Below are 23904 nucleotides of genomic sequence, written 5' to 3'. Positions count from 1 at the left end.
ATCACACCACACCACATCACATACTGACCATCCTACATAGGCAAGAAGCATCCTTAGTTCTACAACCAGAAACAAAATAATCCATGAAAGAGATAGATATCCTGTTAAAGATATTTTTTAATTTAATAAACCATATGGGTCTTCCAAGTGCACTAATCTATTCTGCAATACAGAAAGACAAATCAACATGATCATTACCACCAATCAGAAGTTGATGGCCTAGAAAAGGATTTCTTCCCATATCCAAATTGAAAAGCTTTGTTTTCCATTTTTAAAATGTTTACACTGAAAATTGAGTTAGCTGTTTTCATTGAGGTTTCAATGAGACTCTGAAAATGCAACAAGAATCATAAATAATCTTCTGACACAAAGTTTAAGAACATTTCTTTAATTGTATCTAGCTGCTCATAGCTGGCAACTTAGATCTGCCTTTTACGGGGCCAAAGATATCATTCTATGATGATTAATGGTTTCTTAATGGGTCAGTGCTAAACTTATGGCAAATATCTTCTCTAGAGTTGCAGACTTTTCTTTTTCTTTTTTTTCTTTTTTGTAGATTCAATGAGCTAGTTCAAACTGTCAATCTGACTCTAACTCTAGATAGAAATCATTCGTAAGTAACAATATTTTGCCTATTCATCCAAAGCCTTGAGACCTGTGGTAACAACGCTGTGTGCACTACTAGTTTATCATTATAACCTAGACTCACTTTTCACTCTCAAGTATAATGGAAGTTAAGATCATTCAATTCCAATATTGAAGTAAGATCAAAATGGCAATTAAATTTGCTTCTGTATATGAAGAAGGGTGAGAAACTACAATGCCCTTGGCTTCTAATGCAGTGAAATATTTTGCAGCTATATATTCCTGGAGATGGCTTTGAATCTAAGCTTGTTCTGAAACTTTCTACTATAATTTCTTAATTATAGATTTCTGGTTTTGTTCTATGAAAAGAACAAAAGAACTGGATAGTATTAAAATGGTCCATTTATAGTTACTCAAAAATAGCTTGTATGGAATGGAAGGCTGAATCATGGGAGATACCTGCCACAAGTGACACTTTTTGCTGTAGAGCAAAAAGCAATCTTGAATGTAGACTCAGGATTGCATATGGCCCTAATAGCCTTGAACTTCCAGAGGTTCCTAGTGAATTGTAATTGTTAATGTGTCATAAGGAGCAAATTATTAAACCCATGTGGAATAACAATTAAACCTATGTGAAGCAAACATGGTCATTGTTAAAAACTACTTTAATTTTAATTAGACTTGAATATAATCACATTTAATTTCCCTTTGTCTCTATCCATTCTTTTGAGTGAAGCCTTCTCCGAAAAACCAATAGTGGCCCTCAGCTTGACTGGTGCATCTCTATCGAAGAGAATGCCATTAACTCTGCTGCTTTGTGAGACAAAGAACATAGATTTCCTGAGTGTGGAAGAATGCATCATACAAATTATCTGCTTTCTTACTGCCACTTTCACTGAAACATATTTGACTGACTTCCTTTCATTCTGTTACCTCTTAAGCCAACAGAACTAGATAAATGATATTATGAGTTTTGAAATGATTAGGACCCCAAAACTCCTTACTGTTCCACAAATTGGAATGGATAGCAAGTAACTTGGGTGGTTGAATGGCTGAAATCTTTGGATATTCTAACTATTCATCTATAGAAACATGTATGCTCTCCAGGAATCCATGCTTGCTGAGATTTAAAATGGAACGTATGTTGTTGAGTAAATAGATGTGGCTGTGGCTGATTGTTTTGTTTATCTAAGAGGCAATTTAGGATTCTCCTTGTTTATTGGAAGAAGACCCAGAAGATTCTTACAACAAGAAATAAAAAAAACCAACTGTGGTGACATGTGATAATTTTCTTCTGTTATCGTAAGGGTTGCATTAAGGCAGCCTGCGTTAAGAAGTCTTTGGTTATCCTGACTGTCCAGATTTGGATTGATAATAGCTTCACTCACAGAAAAAGAAAAAAAGGAAAGGAAAGGAAAAATGAAGCATTTCCCTTATCTAGATACTTATGTAGATACTTTTATGAAGTGCTAAGCAGATTTAGAGCAGGAAAAAAGAGGAGCAATTATTTTGAAATAACTTTTAAGTGCTTCCCTGAAATGGTAATCTCAGAATCAGACGTCACAATGCAATTAATGTGTTGTGTTAAACATCTATTTTCTATTTATTTAAAATAGAAATCATGGCAGGGAGAAGACTACAACTGGGACTCTGGTATACACAAATTAACCCTTTCATGCACATAGCAGTCCAGTTTAAAATTGCAGCCTCAAACTAGTATTCTCACTGGAAGGAGCTACAATTTTCATTTGGGAAGAAGTTGAACCAATCTTTCTTGTGCATTAAAATCTGAATTCTTATCCTTTTCCCCCATGGTTGCTATATAGAGCAGAGAAATTAGATAGGTTAAATGCAAACAGTATTTCATGTCTAATTCAGCATTCAAAACCACATATAAAGCCCCAGTCCTGCTATTCAGCTGCAAATAATCATTCCTTTATAATGCTGGAGATGTTTTATATATTTTTGTACCTCTGGGCTTCATACATTATATTTAGATTAGGTGAAGAATGTACTACAGTATTATAAAACTGAGTTACCTCTAATAATGGTACTTCCTTATCAGATCTTCTCTCCATACTTGCAGCAATTATTTGTTTAAATTCCTTGCCAGTGGTATGGAATGGGAGTGGGATGTCATATAGCATGAGAACATCAGAAACTGGATCCGGATAATAATATGCTCAGTATATTATAAAAAAGATGTTGAGATTCTGGAAAGAGTTCAGAAAAGAGCAACAAAGATGATTAGATGGCTGGAGGCTAAAACATATGAAGAAAGTTGTAGGAATTGGGTATGTATAGTCTAGTGAAAAGAAGGTCTGTGGGTGACATGATAGCATGTTCCAATATTTGAGGGATTGCCACAAAGAAGAAGGGGGAGGGGTCAAGCTATTTTCCAAAGCACCAGAAAGCAAGACAAGAAAAATGGATGGAAACTAATTAAAGAGAGAAGCAAACTAGAACTAAGGAGAAATTTTCTAAGAGTGAGAATAATTAACCAGTGGAACAACTTGCCTTCAGAAGTTGTGGGTGCTCCATCACTGGACAGCCACTTGTCTAGAATAATGTAGGACAGAGGTCCCCAACCTTTTGGGCACTAGAGAAAGGTTTTTCCATGGACTGGAGAGTATGTGGTTTTGTATCCCACAAATGGGGCTTTGCTTGTTTGTGCAGACCAGTTGCTAGCGTGCCACAGCCCAGTACCAGTGTAGGGTTTACTGTTTGAGCAGAGGGTTGGACTAGAAGACCTCCAAGGTCCCTTCCAACTCAATTATTCTGTTATTCTGCTAAATTGGCAGTGGATATATATTAATGAATAAACAAACATGTTAATGTTTTTTGTAAGTGGCCTTTTCTTTTAAGAAATACATTTGAGATCAAGGTATCAATTCTATTGTTTTTGTCTTTTTAGGGACAAAGACTATACCTTTTGAACATCTACATCTTGAATAAATTAATAAATTGCTTATTAATTGTAAAGAGGGAGCAATGGGGAAAGCTTTCCTGCTGATTTCTATCTCTTACTAGTTGTTAAAGAGCAAACAGTTTATTCATAACATTATTCGTAACATCTCAGCTGTATCTGGTATCATCAACCATGATATCCTTCTGGATCGGCTTCAGAGTGTGGCAACTGTATTTTTCTAGTACTCCTTCATATCCTGGGGCCAGTTCCATTAGGTGTTAATTGGAAGGTGAGAATGCTTTGCAAGCTTCTGCAGGATTCAGTACTCTCGCCACTCCTGTTTAATCCAATAAAGGAGAATATTTGTAGCTAAGGGTTGAAATGAGAGGTCCTTGGTGCTCTCTGAGTTTGCTTGTTTTCTTGCAGACATTTCATTACCCAAACTAGGTAACATCATCAATGCTAGTCTTTTTTTGCTGACTTTCTTGTGCTACTTTCCATCCAGCTGCACAATTGATTGGAGGTTTGTATATGACACTGTTAGGCAGGGCATGAAGGTGCTGGGTGAGATTTTCCATCACCATTGAATAAGGTAACATCAACATGTTGATAATGTCCAGCTTTACATCTACATTCCCTGCAAACTAAGCAATGTTGTTTATGTCCTGTCTTGGTGTCTGAAAGCTGAGGGGTGTTGGATAGGGAACAACAGACTTCAGCTCAACTCTGGCAAAACTGAGTGGCTTTGGGTTTGGGGACTTTCTGGTTCCAGGGATTTATCTTTTTTTTTGTTTGTTTGTTCTGAATGGGGTAGCTCTGCCTCAAACAGATTGTGTGTGGAATCTGGGACTCCTGTTTGAAGAGTAGGTGAAAACCCTGACCAGGAGGGCCTTTGTACAAGTTCATATTGTACACCAGTTGCATCTTTTCCTGGATCAGGAGGCTCTGCTCTCAGTCCCTCATGCCTAATTTGTGTCCTGAATGGATTACTTAATGTGCTGTACATGGGACTGGCCTTGATGAGAATTTAAGAGTCTGCAGCTGGTGCAAAATGCAGCATTGTGGGCAGTTATGTGTACTCCATGAGTTGCATTGACTACCAGCATGCTTCCAGATGCAATTCAATTCTCTTATATCTACCCATCCCATCAGATCCAAAAGGAGAGGCATGTTATGGGTCCTGTCAACTAAAGGAATGGCAGTGTCATCATGCTTGGGACTCTAGTAATAGAGGGATAGGACAGGATAGGACAGAATAAAAGAGTTGGAAGGGACCTTGGAGGTCTTCTAGTCTAGCCCCTAGTCAGGCAGGAAACCCTATACCATTTCAGACAAATAGTTGTCCAATCACTTCTTAAAAACTTCCAGTGTTAGAGCATTCACAACTTCTGGAGGAAAGTTATTCCACTGATTAATTGTTCTAACTGTCAAGAAATTTCTTCATAGTTCCAGGTTGCTTCTCTCCTTGATTAGTTTCCATCTGTTGCTTCTTGTCTTGCCTTCAGGTGCTTTGAGGAATAGCCTGATTCCCTCTTCTTTGTGGCAACCCCTGAGATATTGGAACACTGCTATAATGTCAGCCCAGTCCTTGTCTTCATTAAACTAGACATACCCAATTCCAGCAACTGTTCTTTTTATGTTTTAGCCTCAAGTCCCCTAATCATCTTTGTTGCTCTTCTCTGTACTTTCTAGAGTTTCAACATCTTTTTTACATCATGGTGACCAAAACTGGATGCAGTATTCCAAGTGTGGCCTTACCAAGGCATTATAAAGTGGTATTAACATTTCACGTGATCTTGATTCTATCCCTTTGTTAATGCAGGCTAGAACTGTGTTGGCTTTTTTGGCAGTTGCTGGCTAATATTTAAGTGATTGTCCACTAGGAACTTTTCAGTAGTTGTACTGAATGGGATGTATGATTGTTTTCACTGCTGTGATTATGTTTTATGTTTAGCTTTTATGGTTTTTATTTATTGCATTTATATTTGTATTTGTATTATCTTTTCTCACTGTAGTTTTTAATTGTTCTGTGTTTGCCAGGTTCACATAAATAAGAAGTGTGGCTATACAAATCTAATAAGTAAATAAACAGCAATCTACAAAGAGAAGGGAAGCAAATAAATAATGTCACAATGCAAATATTGCAATTTATGTTCTGCAATGATTATTGTGATGCAAATATTTTATGATATTATCATTTACATGTCATAACAGTTTGCACTGATGCACCTGATAGGAATGTAGCCTTTCTGAGTCCTACCAATCAGTTTCTTTGCTGGGTCAGTCTCTTTAGTTAAATAACCATTCTATGGCAAACATCTTTGTCAAATGAAAGTTGTACATGCTGGCTATTTGCTAAGATGCATGATTCATGATTTGCGTGTCATGTTTACTTTGAATTCAACCCTGAAACCATTCAATAGTGAGTCCAGTCCAAAAACTTAAAAGAGTAATAAAGAACAGAGAGCATTTCTGGGCATTATTATTTTTAAAAAAATCTTTGAGTAATTAAAGCCATGACAATAATTCCAGCTGTTCCCCCCATCCCATTTTATTTCTGGCAAGCAGGTAGTTCAGACACCTGCAACATTTAGTATAAACAGTAACAAAACAAAGTCATACGTATGTACGATATAGAAATTTCTCCCAAACCATTTCAACTTCATTAAGAACGTCCAAATGCTTAAACATTATTTAGCTCAAGCAACAAGGATACTGCTAAACAAGCTGCTCCTATTATTCCACTCAGTGCTTTTTTTTGTAAAAGAAAAAGGTGCCGGAACTCACACGTCATACAACCCGTCTTGCCTACCCTACAAGGTTCCATCCAAAAAAGATGCCGGAACTCCGTTCTGGGCGTTCTATGACAAAAAAAGCCCTGATTCCACTGGGGTTTGCAGAATGTTGGAAAGGAATTGTGTGAAGAACTAAAACTCAGAATACTGTCCATCAACAACACTTCCAAAATCAGGAAGGGACTAAATGCATCCTATAAGAGAGAGAGAGTTTGGCAGTACCTCTAAATGCTGTGTTCTCCTCTGCTCTTATGCCTCCATCCCCTTCAAACCATTCTCATCATTCTGAGGAGAGCTATTGTTGAGGGATCAAAAAGAATTCCAGAAGCTGTGCCTTTTGTGCTTTTCCTTATCTTATTTTTTAATAAAATAGTTCTATAAGGATAGTTCCTTATAGTTATGAGGTATGGTTTTCTTTGATGCAATTTAAGCATTGCTTACATGTTTGGCTTGGGGAAAAATCTTCAGAGTTTGGAGTTGTTTCAAAAGGAGTGCTTGATTCTTTGAGCAAGGGCTCTATATTTCTCTAAAGGTCCTGCCCTTGGATAAGCAGTCCTTTTTTTTATCATAGAACACACTGGAACAGAGTTCCAAGTTTTAAAAGTAACTTTTGAAAATTTGATGTTCTGTCCCCCATAAAAAGTTTAATTTGCCGCTTCTGTCTATAGGAGGGTGAGGCAAAAATCCCCCTCCTTCTCACTTTTGGAGGCTTTTTGCTTCTTGGGTTTTTTCCCCCAGGAAATTAATTATCAGGTAGAAGAGAGAAAATCAATGTTCTTACCCAGTTCCAATTACATTGTTTACAATCAGCTTAAAATATGTTTTTTGGCTTCGGCTGCTTGTAGCTTGGGCTAGACTCTAGCCTTTCTCCTGATGGTTTTTGGAGGACTTTCCCTGAATGACTGGATTGACCATTGCCTCTCCGGAGTGACTTTGGGCCCATTTAGGGTCCCCAAACAGAAAGAAATCGGCCATAGGGTGCGAAGCCCTGCAATCCCTTGGCTACTTGCACTACTGCAGCCACTGGCTCTAATTCTTCATGCTTTCTTCAACTCCTACTATACCTTAATTATTCTTCACTCCCTCAAATTTCACATTTGAGAGAGAGAGTAGTCATGCTGTCTATTCTTTCAGTTCCCTTTCTGTTTGGTTTCTATTTCTGTCCTCCTGCCCTCATCTCTCCATTTTTAGATTTTTTCCTTCTTGCCAAAATTAGGAGTATGGGTCTTCTACTTTCTCTGACAACCACTCACTGAGAGAGGTTTGGATGCATCAGCAGCAGGGCAAAGAGAAACCAGCTTCATCAGAACTTTCTGAATACAAGGGAAAAGGCTAGAAAAGTAAGCCACCAACATGATATTATCCATCCCTACTCCTTTTTTTAAAAAAATGCTTTACTGATTTTTTATAATAAGAATCTTTAGTGCCTAGTGTACAGCATGTTGTCTTGGTTTGTATATTTTGAAAAAAACAGTAATTAATTAACGGTCAATAATAATTACTTTTTGTAATTCCATAATAAGTATATTAATAGTATATTTCTTTGATCTTCCCTTCTCCCAATAGTATTCTCCTTCTTCAACCTTAAACAAAAATAATTCTTAATATTTTAAATGCATAAATGGTTAAATATAAACATTTTTTTCATGTTTGTACAAATAATAACATCCATGTATGATTTTCTTTTATCAATGTATTATTTTTCTAAAAATCATCTTATTAGTTCACCATATATCCTATTCTCATAGTTGTTATTTAAGCTTAATTTCCCCTTAATATTCAAACAATTCTTATCAGTCATAATTTGCTCACTATTAATCTAAATATTTAGATTTTCCATTTAGATACACCATCCCAATGTTTTAATATTTCATGCATTATAAAAATAGTATACTGTTTATATATCTTATGACATCTATCTATAACATCTTCTCTGATCAGTTTATATTTCACTTATATTTGTAAAAATTAATTTGTTAAATCACTAGATATCTTATTTTAAAGTTCTTATTTAAACTTAATTTCCCCTCAGTATTTCAGTCATTCCTTAGTACTAATTCTCTTCAGCCTAATTTACCTTTAAATTTCAAACTTTTCATTCCCAATATTTTTACATTTTATGTTAAATATACAAATATTTTATATATTATGAAAAATACTATATTACTTATATCCAGGGCTTTTTTTCTCATAGAACGGTCAGAACGGAGTTCCGGCACCTTTTTTGGATGGAACCTTATAGGGTAGGCAAGGCGGGTTGTATGACATGTGTGAGTTCCGGCACCTTTTTCTTTTACAAAAAAAACACTGCTTATATCTCTTATCCCTCTTATTGTAAAGGTAAAGGTTCCCCCGCACATGCGTGCTAGTCATTTCCAACTCTCCCTATTCCTGATTTTGATTGAGAAATGATGATAATCCATGGATATTAGAATTCTCCAATTGCCTTGATCAGTTTATGGGCCTTATATTGTGTATATCTATTATAACTTAAATCTGATAATTATTGGTGCGTCACATAAAAACATATATCCATTTAGATCAGGAAAAATCATTCAGTAATTTTTATATTTCCTCTTTTTGTACATATTTGCACTGTGTTACATGCAAGCAACTGGTAAGTGTTTCTAATTCTTAATTGGGTCTTTAGCCTGCATACAGGCAGATATGGAACTTGTCTTCTAATGCAAAGCAATCCCTGAACAAGTATTTAAAGTTATTTTGGCCTGTCACTGCAGACAGTAATCATCTCACACAGCATGAAGCTGGCGCTTTGGAAGTAGGACTTTATTGGCACAGTGGACTGCTGGAAAAGAAAGCAATCAGTGACATTTCTGTATTCTCTTCCTCAGCTTTATCCTTAAAATAATATTTGCCTCAATTGAAACCCTTGGCAGAAAAAGCGGACAAATGTTTAAATCATTGGCTCCGTAGGTACAATATAGATAATAATAATAATATGACTTAAAATTGTGCCATTGGGAAGTTCTGCCTCTGAACCTAATATGCACATGTTTGAGCAAATGAAACAGTTCTCCCTATAATATATTGTCAATAAACTGTATATACTATCTTCCAAAGTTTAAAATATTTTTCAAAGTTGGCCTTCACTCACTTGTGTCAAACAGTTTTTGAACTACACAGATGCTTCTGTTTCAGGACTTCCCATTTCTGCTTGATAAACAAACCATCTAGAATGTAATGAGCTGATGAGTTGAATTGATGCTATACTGGTAGCCAATTATAGGTCAAAGAGCTTGAAAAGATCAAAGAATGATAAAAATTGGAAGGAGTTCTTTAAACCATCAGCATTCAGTGCAGGGAATGATGGTCATTGACCGTCTAACATTTATTACCTCTGTAATATACATTACACCATGAACTAGACCAAAAAAAGAGAGTGAGCATTATTGTTGGCAGTCTATATTGATTACTCAGTTAATAACTATGCTATCTGCTGTTCAGAAACAAGCTATTATAGTCAAAGAGAAAGATCCTGGACTGTTAATAGTAAGAAAAAGATGTGTCCACTAGGGCTTCTTCATATTTTTCATAGCAAATCCAAGATATTCAGGGTTGTTGCTGATTTACTCTGCTTTCCCAGAAAGCCCACTTAAATTAACCTGATGAATGGATAGGAAGGACATGTGCTTAATGATTCTGGATAGATATTCATTGAAGAGATAAAGCAAAATATTTGGATTCTACACACAGAATTTTAAGCACTTCTGGGAATGAATCAGTTCAGCCTTGTGAGCCCTTCAGCACAAGCATAGGTAAAAATATTGTTCTCATGGGTATGACCTTTTGAATTGATACATGCACAGACATGTTTATATGTACTATTACAAAGTCAAGAATGAAAGAATCTAAGAGGTGTGGCACATATACAGTAAACTTATGTACTATACTTCTAGATGTGGGAATATCTATTTCAAAGGAGAAAATTAGCTCAAGAACACATATATAGCAGAATATTTTAATATTATTCTGCTAATATTCTGCAAGTAACAGCAGAATAAATATTACAAGTGTTATTTATAATAAACACTGTATAAAGAGAAAAATGTCCAAGTGCCTCTACCAAATTTGATTGTTTCAGTGCTTGGAAATTTCATTCACAGTTTAAAAGTTGTTACCTGCTTAAAGAATTCAGTTAAATTGATTCTAAGTGATAAAGTTATCATTAAAATAAGTATTCACTTGCACATGACTGAGCAAGGATTTTTGGTTTTAGATTTTGCATGTATGTGCTGCAGCATGTTGTAGCATGGAAAAGTACATCTGGCTGTTATGGGAAGAAGTGCTATTGTTTTGAGAAAACAGATGCGATGTCATTGTAAGAAAAACTGGAGGTCTAGAAGGAAAGCTAAATATTGAAACTGAAGAAAGCTGAAGGAAAATAGATATGAAGGTCAGAGTGGCTGAAAAATGACAGGCACAAAACAAGAGAAGACAAGATGGAAGGAAATCAAAGAACTGAGAAGTGGAAGGGACAAAAGAGGCTGAGGAGATACTAGTAAGTAGAATATTGTATGAGAAATCAAGAAACCTTGAATAGGAGAAAAAAGTGTTTACAGACAAGAGAAAATTCAAAGTTGCCAAATGACAAATAACTGCCATCATGCTGTGCTATCTGGGGAATTCTGGAAGTCCACACATCGTAACGTTGCCAAAGTTGAGAAATATCGAGTTAAACTATGCATTTTTGCCTATAGGCTTCTAAATCTATAGGCAGCATGGAGCCAAAATCTTGTTTCAATAGCCTGAAACAAGCTGTTGAAGCTAGGAAAAAGAATAGACATTCTTTAGTGTCAGAAAAATGGATTCATTTTCATTTTTGTTTTTAAAAGGAATGAAAGGTGGCCTGCAGAGTTAAAAATAGTTTCTGTCCTTCAGGTTAAAAAATTTTAAAAAAAGTTTTAAAAATAAAAATGGCTAGCTATGTATGCACTTTATTTTTATGTGTATTATATTATGAAATTATGTAAACAGTATTTAAACACAATTCTAAAAATACAGAAACCAAAACAGATAAAGCAAAATAAAGCAAGCAATAAATAAATAACTCCAGAGTAGCACTGTCAGTTGTGTTGTCAAGGTCTAAGCTTACTTTCTAGGGGACAGTTTTGAACTTTACAAGTTTCTAACTCTATTTTCTTTGCATGAAAAAAACTATTGGAAATATTGCTATTTCCATCATTTCAAGACAATGGTTTTGTGTTTCTTAATGATGTTATCTGGATTCCTGAATGCAGAGTGAAGAAAAAGTTTCAATGAAGGAGCAACGTATCCCATATCTTAATTATTGATAAAAGAATTCCAAATATTAGAGGAAGAGCACTTTTATTTGCAGACTATTGCCTCATAATTTCTAGGCTTCTTCTCCATTATTTAAATTAAAACTAATTTCACTCTGACTTATGGATGGATTCAGAGTTCCATCCTGGTTTTTCTAAGTCACAGAAGAAGAAGAATCTAAAGGGGTTCTGCAGTTTTAGACATGGCTGTAGTTGCCTGAAAATATCCATTCACCAGAATAGTCTACCATAGCACACATGTAACCACTTGTCTCTGACATTCTTCTAAGTGGTGAGAATTTTACCACACATTTACAGGCAGTCCGGAAGCTAGAGAATAACAAAATTCTCCATATCACTTGGCAGGATATCATAGGCAATCTTCTTTTCAAGTGGTTTCATACACACTTTGTGGTAAGTTCCCACTAAGACCATGGTAGAATAGGGTCAGTCTAGCTTTTACTGACTTTGAGCCAAAGAGACAAGAAAACATTTTGTCTCTACCATTATACAACAGAGCCTGGTCCAAACAAACCATGGAGTTGTTGCATTAAGCTTCTTTTCCTAAGGTCATGACTGATTTCCATGGTCCCTTATGTTTTCCTACATATTCCATGTTTTGCTTCACATTTGACAACAGACTGCCTTCTAATGCCTCTTGAGCAGTTGATCAGCCAGCTTGTTAAAATAATGTATGTTAGCCAAAACAGATCTTATTTGCCAAGGATGTGGGGAGCAATATTTATCATCTACCATGCCAGCCTTAAATGACCTCAATGTCTCATCAGAGTTGAAACAAAATATTTTAAGAGGAGAAAAGTAATGGGACTTTGTCTGTATTCACATATCTTTCATAAGGATGTGAGTTATCTTCATGACTAATACAAATGATAGCAGATGGTGTCGAAAACAGTGAAATACAGCCGTATAGCCCTTTTTATTATTATTATTATCATTAAAGGGAGGGTCTTAATTCCAGTCTAGGAACTCAAAACATTTGAACTCTACCCAAAACTTTCATTTTTTCAGCCAGGAATACAGCTTTAGAGATATGTAGTATGATAGCCTTACACATAAAAATATTATAACAATATTACTTTCTGTCTGCAAAAAAAATTGATCAATGTGGAAAATTCCATACTTGATACAACTGTTTGTTTTTATTTATTTATGTTTAACAATTTTAAAATTCTCGGTGGGAGATACTCAATTTTTTTATATGGAAGTCCAGAGAATATCAACAACAAGCAAGACAATGAAGGTTTATTAATCTAAAGCAGAAATCATATGTACAATATCTTGGGAAAAAGTCCTAATGAACTCAGGTTTTTAGTGCCAAATAACTTTTCATAAGACCGTGTTTACATGAAGTATCACAATTTCTTAAGAACTACTGGTAAGCTGACAGTCCCTGAATGAAGTACGTATCTGGCAAAGTGGCAAGAAACTCTTGGTTCAGTTTCACATCCTAATTGAAATATAGAGTATCTTTCAGAGTTGTTAGCAAGAAACACTGAGGCAATCTCCATGCAATGCCATGAAGCAATGGTCTGCATAAGTAAATAATCAAAAAAAAGCTCTTTCCATGTATAGACAAACTTAAGGAGCAATGTGATAACATATTGTGAGTTTTATTATATTTTATTTGGTAATCTCATTTCTGTCATATGCAGGAACATTTCATCTTATTTTTATGTAAAATAAAAGCCATGTTCTCAAGCACTGCAGCCTGCAGACTCAATTGAAGCAACCCATTAAATACATAAAGGTTTTCAAAAATCTAATACTGGTATGGTTGACTCATAACTTTGGAATTTTTTAAGCTGACACCAACAATGAATTTGCAGAATCTTAAACACAGAGAAAAAATGGCACCTTTTAAAACCCACTGTTATATTCCAGCTGCACCTGGATACTCTGCTTTTTAATGCTGTTGGGAAATGTTGCTGTTTAACTTGTTTGGCTTCCAGCAGCATCAATTTTTCAAAGAGATGCATGTTGTTTTGACCTGGGATGTTGACCTGGGATAATTTTGTATCTAAGCAGTACAAAATTGTTTAGCAATGTCCTGTTATTTAACCATTTCATAACTGTTTGGATTTCAGTATAAGATCAACATGCTAGCAATTCAAATCCAAGTCAAAACACATCTTGACACCCACAAAGTTTCTGTTCTTGTTGGAAGATACTTAACATATGAAAATATTTGCCTGTTCTACTTGCTACAATGCCAGCTAGAAAGAGTGAGTGAGGGCTGAAGCAAGACTGATAATAGAATGCTCTTGAACTAAATATGCACTAAAAATAAAATATTGTTCTTTAATAAATCCAGAGTACTAGAGTTAGATTTTATAGTATTAATTTGTCATAGTCGTGACATGATATGACATGACATAACATCATAACATAATTCAATCCATTTGATTATTATGGGCAAAACCCATAAATTCTCTGGGAAGAGAAAATAAGTCTAAATCATTGATTACATTTCCATTTCAAATATCAAGATTAAAAATGAGCCCAATAATTATTTGCATGTTTCTTCTTGTCATTATACTTCAGAATAGTTCTTGGTGCAACTTAATGATTGTATCTGCAAGTGCCCAGTTGCCATTGTCATAAAATTATTTCCAAGTGTAAGACTATAATTCCTTAAATATTGGACACATTTTCCCCACGCTCCTTCAACCTTGTCTCCTCGATTTTTAATCACAGAATTATAGAATGAGAAGGGTCTATAAGGATCACTTTGCCCAACCTGTGGAATGTGCAGAAAACCAATTTCCTCCATCTTGTTGTAGAGTTGTTGCAGGTTTGAGAGGCAGCCCATTAATCCCATCTTCCAGGTCATTATTAAAACTATTGAATAATACTGCCCTCAAAAAAAAATCCCTGCAGAAACCCACTATTAATGCTCTGCATCCTGATATAGAGCTACGAATACTGACTTTCTGGGTGTGGTTAGCAAACCATTTATGGATCCAGTTTATGATAGTATTAACACACTTTCAGCCTGGCAGTGATAACATTATTGACATAATCTTGAATAATCTTGTTGTTAACAAACATTTAAAGATATAAGCCTACATATAGATTTCAAAATATTACCTTTTTAAAGTTTTCTGTATTTCCATTGCAAAAGATTTCATTGTTGATTATTGTCTTGTTAACTAGATAAACATGTCTCCTACATGAGACTATATTTATACATTTTAACTGCTTCAGTGTTGGTATATTTAAACTTATTTTTATGCTGTGTAAAAAGTGGGATACATAGCATTAGAGAAATGTGTATGAACAGAAAACTATGAGCAGTTTGTGCCAGATTGAGAAAGAAAATAAAAAGTTTTAAGGAAACCAGTAGCTACCTAGTCATTTCATTCATTAACAGCATTAACTGTTTTATAAAATATTGAGTTCTGATGATTTCACAGACATTATTTATATCTCTACAGGTATATTGGGGCCCTAGGAACAAGGGTGATCTGTGATAACATACCAGGACTAGTCAATAAACAGCGGCACTTGTGCCAGAGTTACCCAGATATCATGCAATCCATAGGGGAAGGAGCTAAAGAGTGGATTCGGGAATGCCAGCACCAATTCCGTCACCATCGTTGGAACTGCAGCACTTTGGACAGAGACCACACCGTTTTTGGCAGAGTCATGCTACGAAGTAAGTCCCTTGATCAGCTCAGTGATGATAATGCAGTATGAACTTCCCTCTCTTCTCTTCCTCTCTCTCTCTCTCTCTCTCTCTCTCTCTCTCTCTCTCTCTCTCTCTCTCTCTCTCTCTCTCTCTCTCTCTCTGTGTGTGTGTGTGTGTACTATCTTTCTCTTTCTTCTGCCACACACTAAATAAATAATTCTCTTTCTTCAATGTTGTTTTGATTTTACATCTGAGATAAAAATATAGGGATACTGCATTGGTTTAATTTTGTTCTTGGACACAAAAATTTCATAACAAGAGTTGGAGTAAAATAGCCAAAACTGATCACTGCTTCTTCTTCTTCTGTCTTTTCCCACTGACAATAAGATTGCTTTCTGAATTCTTTTCCATCAGCGGTCATCCAGATGCCTTGGATAACCTCACAAAAATCTCATGATGGGAACTACCTTCCCCTGCTTTCTTCTCCCAACATCTGTTAAAGTCTACATCTACAGAAAATGTAGGACATATGAAGTATCTGTTGATAAATTTGTACTCTTGAATTTTAACTCTTAGAAATCCTCGAAGCAGGTGATCATTAGAGAAGACAACCTCTCTTAATCAAAGCTATTATAGAACAGCTTAGGAACAACTGATTGTTCATTCCAAACTTTTTAGCCAATATTTGAACAAACAAATGTTATTTATAATTAGCAATCTACAAGACTTAGTTCTAGTTAGAGAAGATCAGTAATTCTAGAGTCAGATATTGACTTGCTAGTTTTTAAGGCACATTTAGCATGTGCAGGTTTAAATGGAAAATAAATTCATTGGAGCTGATTATGTTTATCATGTGTAGGGCTTTCGAGCTTTAAGCAAAAGTTGTCAGTATGGTGGAAATGTTGCAACGAGGAATTATGACTGTTTATTCATCTGTTTACTCAGAGGTCTTATTATATTCAGTGAGATTTACTTCCATGAAGAACTGCAACCATCTTTTAGAAGGAAATGGCCCAACTTTTTAAGGAAATGGCTTTTATCACTGCATAAAATACAAGATTGGCACCAAGTTTTATCACTTGTTTACAAGTTTACAGAGTTTAAAATTTGCAAGTTACTCTTGAAAATTATAAACAACAGAGCTTGGGGTAGTTCTTCAAGGTTAAAATAAAGTGTTTTCTTTATTTAGTAAATTTGATTATTTCATTGCAAGAACCTAAATTTTAATATTTCAGATCAACACAATTTTAACAAACTCCCTTCTGAATTCTTATCCCAAAATACCTGAAATGCCTCAGATTTTGAAAAAAAAGTGGTATATGCAAATTTGGTCTGATTCATTAAGTAGGTTTTATTTATCATTTTGATTGGTAGCCTGCCTTTCTATTCGGCTCAGCCCCCAAGATAACTGTCAGTAATTAAAATATAGAATACAAGATGAAAACCACAAACAAATGCAAATGTTATGGTTAAAAGTCTAGAAAAGAGCTGTTCTTAAAACAGAGACCATTTTTTTCATTCTATTTTCTATACGATTAAAAATAAACCAGACAATAATGACAAGTAAAAGTCTAATTGGCTTAAAAATGAACTGAAGCCAGAAACAAGAGAGACAAAAAACTGATTACAAATTTAAGGGAAGTGGAGTTAAGGAGGCTGGCTGCACTGCCCCACCTTCACAGGCAAAAAAGTCAACTGCTAAAGGCAAACTCTGTAGTCACCAAACATAAAGCCCAGGCCACAGAGCTGACCTCCCTGTGATGGAGGAATTTAGTCGGTGTTAACTTAGTTTTCTTATTTTTGCTTTAGAGCATGCACTGGAGTCATGTGCAGGAAAAAAAAGTGTTTCATTTCAAAACATGACGAATGGGAATACTTTGAATTATCCCTCTTTCACAGCTTTCATGCCTGAAAAGGTGTGCACATGTATTTTTATGTGATTATGTTTTCAATTGATGAAGCTTCTTGGATGAGAAGCCAAACGTCTTTTTCTTTCTCAAAAACATTCCAGCTGCCTTTTGAAAAAAAGCACCTTTGAAACAACGATGACCTAGATGGCTGAGAATCTCCATAGACATGTTTTATATACTCAGGTTTTCCATGGAAAACATGCATATTCATATATCAGCTCCCAGTCTTGGTCTTCTGCAAAGGGGTAAAAACCTGTCTGTGCAGCCTTATATGGGGGACACCAGGGCTCACACAACTATGAAGCTAGTTGCCCGTCCCATGAGAATCCCCCCCACACACACACCTGTGTTACCAACTGCTAACCTTCCCATCTTTTGTAATTTTATAATGTTGTTTTATATTTTTTTTTAAAAAAATTTAAATATTGTTTTTAATGCTTACTTTTATTGATTAAATTTTACACAGGCAGTTAAGAACTGTGAAATATAAATAAATAAATAGGTTAACGCTCAAAATAATGTGGGGTGATGATGCATTCACACTGTGAAAAGATCATTTCATAGAAAGGAAATCTAGATACAGCAGTCTCTTTACATCCGAATGCATCAGTTTTGGAGCTTTGATTGTCATCATTAGATTGTTTACAAAATAACTTGGAGTTGGAATCCACAACATCTCATTATTTCTATATAAACTGAATTAAGCTTTTTTCTTATTGCTGCCATTATTTGGAGGAAATAATGATTATTTTCCCCAGTCTGTGTTATAGGACAGAATCTATCTTGACTGTTCTGATGGAGAGGAAGTGCCATTTTCTTACTTGATAGTTCAGCAGCTTTTAATACCATCAGCCATGGTTAGCTCTGAAACAGCTTCTGACCGTCTGAGAGAATAACATTGGAAAACCATAGAATTGCTTTCTAACAGGCTTAGTACTAAGACATCCCAGGATATGGTTACTAGGGGATCTGAAGCAAAAAGTCATTTGTATTGATGTCACCAAGCTATATATCTCTAGATCACAACTTAGGCCACAATCTAAATTGATGCTTGAACACACAGGCATGGGAGGGGACATGGAAACGTAAGCTGAGTTGCATCCAAAAAGATGGAAGAAAGACAGTTTCTAAATCCAGAAATAGGAATTTTTCTGCTATGCTTGGAATTTCATACTTTAGGGCAGGAATCCCCAACCTGTGGGCTGTGGTCCGGTAGTGGGCTGCGGGCTGCTGGCCACCAGGCCACAGGACAGGCTGGCCAGCATGCACACGTGTGTGTGCACACATACCTATTTGTGCTAGTGTTGCAGCCACGGGTGCACAAAAAGGATGCTGTCACGCTTCAGGGCACAAAAATGGGACATCGCCATGCCACGGGGCATGAAAACGGGATGCTGCGCTGTTGCACTGTGTGAAAATGGGCCAATGCCATGCTTCAGGGAGCAAAAATGGGATGCTGCTATGCCTAGATGAACAAAAATGGGCCGACGCTGTGCCTCAGGGCGCAGAAACAGGGCACCGTGCTCCCTTTTCTTCTGGTCCGCCAACCAAGAAAGGTTGGTGACCTCTGCTTTAGGGGATGCTCCTACAACCATTTCAAGCTTAGGCTATACATCAGCTGCACCATTTCTGGACAGAAATAATTTACTACAATTGGTCATACATTATTAATCTAAATATTGCAATAGGTCTGCTTTTTGGACTTATCTGGAACCCACAATAATATAGAATACAGAAACTGGGTTCCAGCATGGAATTGTTATGGTATCTACATTTCATCTGTGCTAAAATAGCTACATTGGCTGCCAATCTGCTATTGAGTCACATAAAAAAATATTACTACTAGTACATAAAGCTCTAAACAGTTCTGGGGCTTTAAAATTTTTCTAAGTATTTAAGTCTCTTAGGTAATTAGGGTCCTGGCAGCTGTGCCAAATGAGCTTTTCCATAGTAATATCTGATGTGACCTCCCTTTCAGTGCCAACATGTTTTTATACCTCTTTCAAAAGCTTACTTTTTAATATAGTCCTTCTCTAGCCATAATCCACACTAAAGTTTTTATTTTAAGGAGTTTTTTCCCAACTTGTTTTTAATTTAGTTTTGCTTTGTTTTAGCCTGAAATCTCTTTTGGAATTATTGTAAACCACTTCTGCATCTTCTAAAATATAAAACAGCATAAAAAAGTTTTAATAAGTGAACAGCCTTTAAAAGGATATATGTTAACATTTTTTTATGCTGATTCTGCTACTAATTATAGAATTTTGCTTTAGTTAAGAGTGTACAGATGACAAAAATCAGAGAATATTCTATATTGTATGTGTTTCTCAAATTTGGCACCTTGAATTTATGTAGATTTCAACTTCCAGAATTCCCCAGGGAGCATAATATCCAAATTAGCTACCTGGATTCAGGATGCTTGGGTTGGAGAAGTGGGGAGATAGCCAAATCTTCTGAAAAAGAGACCTCCCTGGTTTTCCTTAAGGCAAATAAAATGCACTGCTTACTTTGAACGAAACTGATTAAATGTAGGATGTTCTTGCAGAATACAGTGGTATGTTTTTGATTTTCTCTTGCTTTTACAACGTTGTAAAATCAGGTGCAACTTTAGAGAAGAACTATAAAATATTAGCCAGTAGTCTGTGCTATATGGGGACTTGCCAAACAATTTAATATTTCTGGAAGAAGTACTTCTCTGTTTTTCCAACCAAACACCTTGCTCCCTGACGGTCGCAGATGTGAATGAGTTGGAATAATAGTTGCTCACATTCAAAGAATATAGTCTACAATCAAGCAGCTTCTATAGTGATAATAAATAAGCAAGGGAAACCGTTGAAGTGTAATACAGAGCCCATGATGGCTATCTTCCATATAATGTCCTTCAGCTATGTTCAGATTACAACTCTGGAATTTATAAAGTCCTCCCTACCTACCTGAAAGGCACTGATATAGAGGCATACAAACTGAAATATCTAAATTATCCATTCCAATGCATAAAAAGAAAATGAAAATAAAATCTTATATTGCTTGGACAGAACATTTTTTTCCTAATTAGGTCTCACACCCTTTAATGTTACACTTCTTTTGTAAGACAGGTACATAGCTAAGAAGTCCATTTTTTGGCATTCTCACCAGATGAAATTTTATAATAACTTGGGTTTAATTCTTCTTTGGTTTATCCACTCCTAATCCCTGTTTTGATCCAGAAAATATTTTAGAATATTTGCTTGGCATGCCTTAGTTTAGCTACTCCTGTAATACAAGCATTATCTCAATTACTCGTGAAATGAATATTTGTAGTGTTACTGTTATGTCATATTTTCAGGTTTCCTAAAATATTTTTCTGGTTAGTAACTTATCTTTTTCTGTTCTTGCTAACTCAGAGCCTTTTATTTGGAGCTGTTAGGGACTGAACATGGATGGGAAAGGCTTTACTTTTCAGATACATATTCTATTGTTGAGATAGGGATATCTTGCAAAAGAATTTATTGAATCCATCTGTTATTCTCTTAGCGCATCACTTAACACCTCTTATTTTGGCATGTAAAGATAAAACATCATGTGTGCATAGTTGATTTCTAACCACTGTTATTAGGTGGATTAAAAATACCATAAGTCATCCAAACAATACACAAACATATGTGCTCTTTTCCAAACCATCTAGCTGTTTCCTGACTCACTCATGTTTATTTCTTTTATTTATATGGCAGGTAGTAGAGAAGCAGCCTTCGTGTATGCAATCTCCTCAGCTGGAGTTGTATATGCCATCACCCGGGCCTGCAGCCAAGGCGAGCTAAAAGCCTGCAACTGTGACCCCCATAAGCGGGGCCGCTCAAAGGATGAGAGAGGGGACTTTGACTGGGGAGGCTGCAGTGACAACATCAATTATGGCATAAAGTTTGCAAAGGAGTTTGTGGATGCCAAAGAGAAAACAGTGAAAGATGCCCGTGCTTTAATGAATCTGCATAACAATCGTTGTGGCAGAACGGTTAGTAATGCCAACCTTAAGTTGGAGGGAGGCAATTTTTTTGTAGCATAGGGCTACAATATATATGAATGAATGAATGAATATGGAGAGAGGGGGACATCTAAAGGCCACAAAAGGGTTGACTGATGGCATGTCAGAATCATTAGCAGATGGATTGGGCTGAACTTTTTTCTTTTGACGGGTTTGATATTTAAAATGAATAATTGGAACACTGAAATTTGTGGGAAAGGTGAAAATGAAAAGAAAAAAAAAGAAAGCACCAAAAGTAGTTTTATTACTAAAGCCCACTGGCATAATGTGGCGATAATATTATACTTTGAGAAAGGAACAAATTATCTAACTCGGTCTTAGGGACTGTATAACCGTTCCTATATTGTTATCTTATGCTTTGTAGCATTTTATAATCAACCTAAGAACTTTTCAGACAACCAGAAATAACAGCATCACCAACTTCATGAAGGCCTAAGAATTTGTTACTGGAACTTTGAACCTTCTTCAGATTCTTGGCCACATTCAAGGAATTTTCAGTTTGTGTGTGTGTGTGTGTGTGTGTGTGTGTGTGTGTGTGTGTGTGTGTGTTGGGTGGAGCACCTGGTCTACCAAATATAAAGCAGTCTGTTCTGCATTTCGCTCTAGTCTAGGAGCATCTTTTGCAGGCAGACGTCACTACTGTGAACACTGTAAATTCAAAATTTTGTGACTGACAGAGTTAAAGGGAGACTAGTATATATATATAAAATGCTTCTGCTGGAAGGTGCATCTATCAGTACTTGAATGAAAGGAGTTATATATATATAAATGCTTCTGCTGGAAGGTTCATCTATCAGTACTTGAATGAAAGGATATATATATATATATATATATATATATATATATATATATATATATATATATATATATATATATATATATATATATAAAACTCCTTTCATTCAAGTACTGATATAAAACTCCTTTCATTCAAGTACTGATAGATGCACCTTCCAGCAGAAGCATTTTTGTGAGATCACTGAAGGTCACCTCTATTATCTTTCAGTTAGAATGAATCTCAACTCTAATTGACCAGATAGAGATGTATCACAAAAGAGAAGCTGTAAGTATTGCTCATAGGTCTGGAAGGTCATTATTGTAACTAGCAAAATCTAAGTAGAAATACCCAGTCTAAGAAATAAAGCAGTATCTCTCAGAAAAAGCAGCAGCCATTCTGAGTATTATTAAAGCAATTTTTGTCTTTTTCATCTTAGATCTGACATTAAAACTTCTATTTCAGGCTGTGAAGCGTTTCCTGAAACTAGAATGCAAATGTCATGGTGTCAGTGGTTCCTGCACATTAAGGACTTGCTGGCTGGCAATGTCAGACTTCCGCAAAACTGGAGATTATCTCCGGAAAAAATACAATGGTGCCATCCAAGTGACTATGAACCAAGATGGCTCTGGATTTACTGTGGCCAATAAGAACTTTCGGAAGCCCACAAAAACTGACCTTGTGTATTTTGAGAACTCTCCTGATTATTGTGTGATGGATAAATCTGCAGGTAAAACAATATTTGACATTTTGCTTGCAATGGCCTTCCCCAATTTTAGCACCTATCCTCTAGAGGGCAGATTTCAACTCCCCAAATTTTCAACATTGATCATGATAGTTGAGTAATTCTTGGAATTGAAATTTGTACACCTGGACAGTATCCCACTTAGGAAAGGGTGACTTGGACACTAACATTGTAGGAAGGCTTCCTTGTATTCAGAATTCCTATCTGCGTGAAAATCTCCATGGAAACTAGCATCTGAAGTATAAAGTGTACATATCCAAGAATTTCAATTTTACTTCCAGTTAATGTTAAATTATGAGAAAAAATATACTTGCAAAATGTGGTTGAAAGAGTTGGATTGATATCACTCTGTTGCTCTTGCTACCTAATCATCTTACCAGTATCACTCACCAATATTTCTTATTTCACACCTTTCTTGAGGCAGGAAATGATACATTTTCTATTTCCCATAAATAGTTGTTAGAAATTATTCAGGCTAAGGGGTTGGACTAGAAGACCTCCAAGGTCCCTTCCAACTCTGTTATTCTAAGATTTTTAGCAGACCTAATTGTATTACTACTAATTTAAGTGAATTTCTAGAATTTGGTCTTATAAATTCTATAGAGGGAAATTCATTACAAAAAGTGACTTGAATTCTATATTTCCCAAGATCCAGTGCCAATATCATGCAAGATTAAATAAAACTATTCTTTTCTTACAGGTTCACTAGGAACTGCTGGTCGTGTATGCAATAAGGTATCACGTGGGACTGATGGATGTGAAGTCATGTGTTGTGGCAGAGGTTATGATACCACTCAAGTAACTCGAGTCAGTAAATGTGAGTGCAAATTCCATTGGTGTTGCGCTGTTCGCTGCAAGGAATGTGAAGACACCGTAGATATTCACACGTGTAAAGCACCAAAGCGTGCAGAATGGATTGACCAAACTTGAGACAGTGCTGGACAGATCCAGAAAAGAAAAGTAAAGATGGTGCTGTGCTACCTGTGGGCCTGAGAATTCTGGGAGTTGTAGTTCAACTGCATGGCATTTATTTAACTCATTCTCAAAAATAAAGAGAAGACTATATTTCCCAAGGGGTATTAGTAGGCTCCTTTGCTCACCAAGCAGATTTTCACACCCCTATTTTTAAAAAAAAACAAATTAGCAAATGACAGTGAACTGTGCAGCTTTCTCTACTCGGTATTACTGTCCCAAAATGGGAGAGTGAAGTTGCTGATAAACA

The 23904-nt window shown here is 35.9% G+C and overlaps 1 protein-coding gene across 1 annotated transcript in view; it reads left to right on the top strand.

The window, feature by feature from the left end:
• The window catches only part of WNT2B (Wnt family member 2B), a gene marked incomplete at both ends in the record, with an annotated part of 34376 nt that extends 10764 nt beyond the window's left edge, over nucleotides 1–23612 (top strand). Inside the window, 4 exons of the mRNA XM_081322801.1 lie at nucleotides 15044–15264; nucleotides 20855–21132; nucleotides 22403–22667; nucleotides 23383–23612. Of these exons, the coding sequence (XP_081178927.1) occupies nucleotides 15044–15264; nucleotides 20855–21132; nucleotides 22403–22667; nucleotides 23383–23612 (994 nt within the window). The remainder of the gene's footprint in view (nucleotides 1–15043; nucleotides 15265–20854; nucleotides 21133–22402; nucleotides 22668–23382) is intronic.
• Nucleotides 23613–23904: the final 292 nt, after the last annotated feature.

The sequence above is a fragment of the Vipera berus genome, assembly GCF_964194415.1.
Source record: "Vipera berus genome assembly, chromosome: 3".
NCBI lineage: Eukaryota > Metazoa > Chordata > Lepidosauria > Squamata > Viperidae > Vipera > Vipera berus.
The sequence above is the reverse complement of the archived record's forward strand: the minus strand, read 5'-3'. Positions and strand labels throughout refer to the sequence as shown.